General features: G+C 28.3%; 1 protein-coding gene across 1 annotated transcript; it reads left to right on the top strand.

The window, feature by feature from the left end:
- Positions 1-5,517: 5,517 nt before the first annotated feature.
- Positions 5,518-6,445, top strand: LOC107953132 (protein LURP-one-related 17). Its single transcript, XM_016888364.2, has 2 exons — positions 5,518-5,865; positions 5,958-6,445. The coding sequence occupies exons 1-2, from the start codon at positions 5,572-5,574 to the stop codon at positions 6,327-6,329; spliced, it is 666 nt and encodes a 221-aa protein (XP_016743853.1). The 5' UTR covers positions 5,518-5,571; the 3' UTR covers positions 6,330-6,445.
- Positions 6,446-6,762: the final 317 nt, after the last annotated feature.

Genomic DNA, 6,762 nt, shown 5'->3' on the forward strand with positions numbered 1-6,762 from the left:
ATATATTGTAATATTAAAAAATTTAAATTAATTTTAGTTTCAATACTTTTCAAAGTAAACTACACCTAAAGTCATTAAATTATTAGTAACTTTACTTTTTGGTCATTCAACTTCAAAAAGTTACATAATGTTCACTGAACTATTTGAAAGTTTTTATTTAAGTCATTAGACTGTTAAAATCACTATTATATGATATTTTTTGTTCGCATTACCTACATCAATTGAAAGCTCTCCTTCCCCTTATCTTTTATAGTTCACCCTTTTTTTTATGAAATAACTTTAAATGACACAAATCTACGAATCAAAATCTAAACAACTTTCTTTTTCTATATCCAACACTAACTGTCAAATCGACTTCTAAGATATGTTTTTCTAATCATCGATAGGTACTGATCCACATTACCGATCATTGAATCGTAAGTTAAGCTCGCTAATCAAACTTTAAAAAATAAAAGTTAACAATCTAATAACTTAAATAAAAAATTTAAAAAATTTAATAATTTAAATAAAAATTCTTAAATAGTTGAATAACTATTTTACTAGTTATTAAAAATTTATAGCAAATCTAAAATTAAGCTGGGAAAATGATGAGATGGGTGATTTGCAGTAAAATTGGAAAATACTCATATGATGAACCAGCAGGAGAAATGCACGTGGTTTGACAACTAACCTTGAAGGACATGCGTGGCATTGCATGGTTTTCTAATTCCAGTAAGGTATAATATCTAAAAGGGACCCACCATACCTGATATAGTATCACTGTAACCAAAGCCGCGTGTCATTTTTTATGATAAACTTCAAAATCTTTAGGCTACAGACAAACCAATGCCGTACAAAGCTTCTCCATTTATTTGAACAAATTAAAGTTGTATAGTTTTTATTTCGGTTGTCTTAGTAGTGGTTTAATCATAGTTTTAGTCACTTTATCATCTTAAAATTTAAGATTTAATCTCTTCAATTTGACGTAATTTAGTCTTTCACTTTACAATATTATTAGTATATCTAAATTAATAGGCAGTATGCTAATTGATAAAATTATTAATTGTGTTAATAAATTCACAAAAATTCATATCATCGTAATAATTAATAATGTAAAATTATAAAAGTATTGTTACAATAATTAAGGTGTATAAAGTGTTAGGATAAACAATGGTGGTGATTCACGTTGTGAGTGGTGCAGATCAGGGGCGAAGTCAGAAAATTTTTTTAAGAGAGTCGATAAAATTTTAAATTTTTTATAGTTTATATCTTTATAATTTGTAAAGGATTAAATTAAATTTTTATAATTTTAAGGGTCAAAATATAATTTTACTTTTATTAATTTAAATTTTTTTAAAAAAATTAAAAACTTAAAATATAATTTTACATTTTAGGGAGCCGAGCCCATGTCAACCCTAGGTTCGCCTCTTGTGCATATAGACCTTTAAGATGAAAATTTAAGACGAAGTGTTTAGCAGAGTGATGGCCAATGATTAATCTCTTGCATTGAGTATCTTGTTTTGCTTTGTTCATGTATCCTTCACATTTTGAAAAAGAAGGTAGGAGGATGACGGCTTGAAGCGAATCCCTTGTAATATAATCATTTTCTTAGAAAAATCCAACTTAGATCAAGGACAGCATACCGCCTAGATGTACTCAAAATCGGGTCGATGAGTCTGGAAAGTAAAGAGCATTAATGAGATTGGAATGATGTGATTTGAGTGTCTATCCCTCAAATAAAGGTAAAATTATTTTGTAGTCCCTTTAAAATTTTAAAAATTATTAATATAATGATAAATTTATTCTTTTATCTTTTACAAAAAAAATTAGTTTCATCCTTGGATGTGAAGATTATCCTTGATGGTATTATGGCGATTCTCTTCTCCATGACGCAGGATGTTAAGGTCTGAGAGGTGTAACAAGTAGAATTAAAAGGATTAAGTTCCAAATTTTAGCATAATAAAAGGATTAAAACCAGAATGACACCCTTGTTACTTTGACCGGTATGGCAAGAAAGACATTGTTGCTTTGCTTATGAAATTACTTCATAAAACAGTATCCTTGATGTCTCAAAAGGGAGCAAATATATCTTCAAAATCATGTGAGGGTAGAAAAAGAACAAAAATGGTGGTGACCCTCTCTGGTGAAGAACATGAGCACTTTAGGTGGGCATGTCCCCAAGTCTTGTCAAGGCATTATATGAATAATTATGATGAAAAGAACCGAAACCAGAAAGTTTGAAAGAAGTTAAAATTTGATGGAAATGGGATTACTTAAAAGTCTTGGTCGGCTGTCCCATAGCAACAAAATACTTTCACCTTTGAAGTGACAGTTTATGGCTTCATGCTGCTTTCAAAATACTGCAGCTAGAATTGATGATCAATCCTACGTATATAATTCAATCAATATGCTTTAAGTAGTGTGGATCCTACGTATATTTTTGTTTTGTCATTCAATAATTACATTGTTGTAGGAAAAGTAAGGTTTTATTATGGTCTCAGTTCTTGTCCTTTTTGAGTTTTCAAATTTAATCCTTTTACTTGTTTGATTTAAAAATTAATATCCAATTGACAAGAATTTTGTTAAATTTGAATATATGTTGTCAATTTAAATTTAAGTTTTAAATTAGCATTATTAAATATTAAAATGTTACAGATTCGAATTTTTAATTAGATTTAAAATTTTAGATCAAATAAGCAGTATTAAATTTTTTTTAAATTAAAACAGTTTAAAAAGCTCAAAAAGTACAAAGATTGGGGGCATAATTCAATCTAAAAAAATGAGATTTTTTTTTTCATAAAAATGCAAAAGAAATGTAAGTGTGGTGGTAGAAATACCATGGATGCCCATATATTAAGTGTCAGTTTGCATTTTACCCCTTCTACTAAAAAAATAGGCAAATTAGTTTTTTTACATTAGATCAAAGAGCGGACTAGTCATTTTTGTTAAAAATTTTATCCACTATTACTGTTAAAAACTGGCATAGTTGACATAAATATTCAAACTGTGACACGTAGTATGCCATGTATACCTCATGTTAACATAAAGAGATTAGTTTTTAATAGTAAAAATGAATGAAATTTTCAATAGAAAGATCAATTTACTCTTTGATCTAATGTACATGGACTAATTTATTTATTTATTGAATAAATAGATTAAATTGTAATCTAACTTCTAATAAAAGGGACTCCATGATAATTTTACCTAAGTGTTACAATGAATTCCATTTTTTAGGGCTGCATGTAATTTACTTTTTTCGATCTTTATATATCCGTCTTTCTCCATTTCTCTATCTAAGAGCAAAGACGTGTTTGAACTGAGTATGACTATTGGATAGGAGTTAGGACCATGCGATGCTTATTTATTATTATTTGGTTGATCTTCCCGAATTTTAATGCCCACTATACAACATGGAAAAGTCTATAGTTTACAAGATATTTAACACCAAGAATTTAATTTTTAGATTTTTTTAATGTGATAATTTAACTGTTTTATTTTTAAAATTTCGACATTTCAGTCGTAATTAAAAGTTCATTTGATTAAATCTTGTTAATATATTTGCACCATGCAAAAAGTTCATGCTCTCCAATTAAATTTTTTAATTTTTATATTTTTCGAATTTTAAAATTCTAATCTTGACATTAAAGATAACCATTAAATTCATTAATTGACTTTTTTAGTATAATATGTGGAAATAGTAAGCTAACATAGCATTACATGTGTGATAATATCTTTGCCACATCAAATTTTAAAAATAGTAGAACTTAGTGAATTTAACAACTATTGTTTAGTTAATATTTAAATTTTAAAAAAAATAAAAACAAAGAAAAATTAAATTTTAGTATAATGACTAAATCCATAACTTGTATATAATATATGTAGTAATAGCAGAATTCAACCCATAAAACCAATGTGAAAAGTTGACTTGTTTTTGAAAATCTTGAATCAGATTGATTTAATGACCTAATCACACACATATATGTTTAATTGTGGTTTTAGACCATTTATATCATTGTAATTTTAGATTAAATTGATAATATCATTAATTGATGCTGTTAAAGTCACGTAGAATTTTCTTTAAAATAGTCTTAAGCATTCAACTAATACTTAATTAATATGTAAATTTATTATTATCTGTCTTTCAAAAAGAGAAATGATTGAATATGATTGACTAAATTTGTAACCCGAATTACGAGAGCAATTAATAGTAAAAATAAAATGTAATTCATTATTTTAATGATGAAAATTAATATTGTTATCAATTTAGATTTATTAATAATTAGATCATATATATATATATATAAAATATATTTTTTGTACATTTACGATTAACTTAAAGCATATGATAAACGTAATTTACTTTCAACTCACATATCATAAATAAAGTTAAGCATGTAATTTTATGCTAACCATCTAGTGCTGCTAAGGCAAAAGTCCGGATGCTAATTCATTGTTATACCAAGTGACCGACATCCTTGGCCTTTGGGAGCAACGTCTTCACCAAGGTGGCCTACCAAAGACGACCAAAGTGATGAAAAAACCCTAGACGTTCAGGCATAATAGTGCTTAGACCGATCCATTTGCACATAAATGGGACAAATTCTTTACGAATATATATACAATAAATAACACAACTATATATAATACAAAAAAAATTTATACAGATCATCAAATCTAGTACTTGGACAAGCCAATGGGGTCTACGGTCTCACCCTTCGTCTGTTTTTGTTTCATTGGTTTGATGACAGCTAAAACACATGGGACATTCTGACGGCAAAAACTACAGTATAAATTTATCTTGAATTCCTCGCAGATTTTTTACAGTTCATAATATTTCGTCGCCTTATGTTCATTGAAATCAATGAATTAGGAACCTAACAAATACTTCAATTTGGAATCTTGGATACTATCGTTGCTGAAATTTTACACACGTATCCCGTTTCCCAACATTAACAATATTCAATATTTTTTTGTAATTAGGTGTTTGATAGTCACATTATATGAAATTGAATCGAGTCAAATTCCTAAATTGATAAAAAAAATTTAATTGTTTTTGGGTAATCTCTTAAGTGAGATTTTATTATAGTGAATCCGATAGAATCTTTTTAAATTTATTTGATTAAGTCATATAAAAAATTAAAAAATTGTGTTGGTAACGTAAAATTTGTTAAATTAATCACATAATAAATTATTTTTCTCTAAAGATAAATTTCTCTTACTTTTTAATATTGAAACTAGTTAAATTAATTAAAAGATAATTTCATATTTTCAATACAAATATTATGCAACCTAATTAAGAATAGATGTGATTTTGGATTCAAACCCTAAATTTAATTTAAGCAATATCAATTTTTTTTAATCCCTGGATCAACATTAGTAAAAGAAAGTTACTTTTAGGAAAAAGAGGCTATGAGTCATGACAATTAGGTAAAAAGTCGTCATTTCACAATTTTTGAGAAGAAAAAAAAAACTACATTGCTTAACTACCATATGTTTCTTAACACTATAAGCTAAAAGCCTATAAATATCTTTTTCTTACAAGTCTTCTAAAAGCTAAAAAAAAAAAAACAAGTTTTTTACATACAGAAACATATGAGAAACATGTTCTTTTTCTTGAAATCCTTATCAAGATCAGTCCATGATGATGAAGAACCACAAGAACAGCCCGAGTTATCCAAAACCGACGGCGGCAGCAATGACGATGATCTTTGCACATCGCTAACGGTGTGGAGAAAATCATTGTTGATTAGCTGTAACGGATTCACGGTGATTGACTCTAATGGAAATCTAGTTTATCGAGTTGATAACTACATGGGAGGACGCCCCAAGGAACTCGTTCTTATGGACGGTAAAGGGAACTCCATTCTCACAATGAGACGTTGTAAGGTAAAAACTATTACATTTTTCTCAAGACTTCACCTTTGAATCATCTAGTAATATAAAAAATCGAGCTTAAAATTTCTGATTTTTAATGGCAGAATCTAAGATTAGTCGATACATGGGTTATCTATGGAGGGGAAGTAGGTGATCATTGTACATCAGAGAAGCCAATTTTCTATGTGAAGAAGTGCATTAACATTTTGCACACCAACAAATCTAATGTGTTAGCATATGTATACCGTCCGCCGTCGGATAAACGTTATGCGTATACGATCGAAGGATCGTATTCGCATAGATCGTGCAAAGTGGTTAATGTGAAAAAAAGAGTGGTGGCGGAGATCAAGAGAAAAGATGCAACAAGTGGAGGTATTTGTTTTGGATTAGATGTTTTTCTGTTGATTATAAAAGCAGGATTTGATCCTGGATTTGCAATGGCTCTGGTTCTTTTGTTGGATCAAATGTTCTCTTAGAATTTAATTGAAAGCTGCCATTTTTTTTCCCTAAGGATTGCAGCATCAATTACCTTGTAAATATACATAAATTAGGGAGTTGATAGAAAGAAATGAATTAACATTTTGATTGAAAACCGTTTACGATTCAAGTGTTCTGAATCTGATTGCAGAGTTCATTTTCAATTCCTTGCTGATTTTTCCAGGAAAAAGAAATCTAGGAACAGATATTATGAATTCAATAAGGGTAGGTGATAATAAGTAAATTCGGATAGAAAAATAAAAAATAAAATTTAATTTTAGGATAAATTACATAATTGGTCATCCAAAAAAAGTATGTAATATGAGCATTACAGTTAAATAAATGCTTTCATTTTGATTAACCGTTAATTTGGGATTATGCAATGTTATTGGACACTCTTTTTAGTTACCAAACCTTAGTAAATTTTTATTT

Source organism: Gossypium hirsutum, chromosome A02, assembly GCF_007990345.1.
Source record: "Gossypium hirsutum isolate 1008001.06 chromosome A02, Gossypium_hirsutum_v2.1, whole genome shotgun sequence".
Lineage (NCBI taxonomy): Eukaryota > Viridiplantae > Streptophyta > Magnoliopsida > Malvales > Malvaceae > Gossypium > Gossypium hirsutum.

Coding starts and splice junctions, on each gene's coding strand:
- LOC107953132 (XM_016888364.2), top strand. CDS start 5,572: ATGAGAAACATGTTCTTTTTCTTGAAATCCTTATCAAGATCAGTCCAT. Junction 5,866..5,957: donor TCACAATGAGACGTTGTAAG/GTAAAAACTATT, acceptor TTTTAATGGCAG/AATCTAAGATTAGTCGATAC.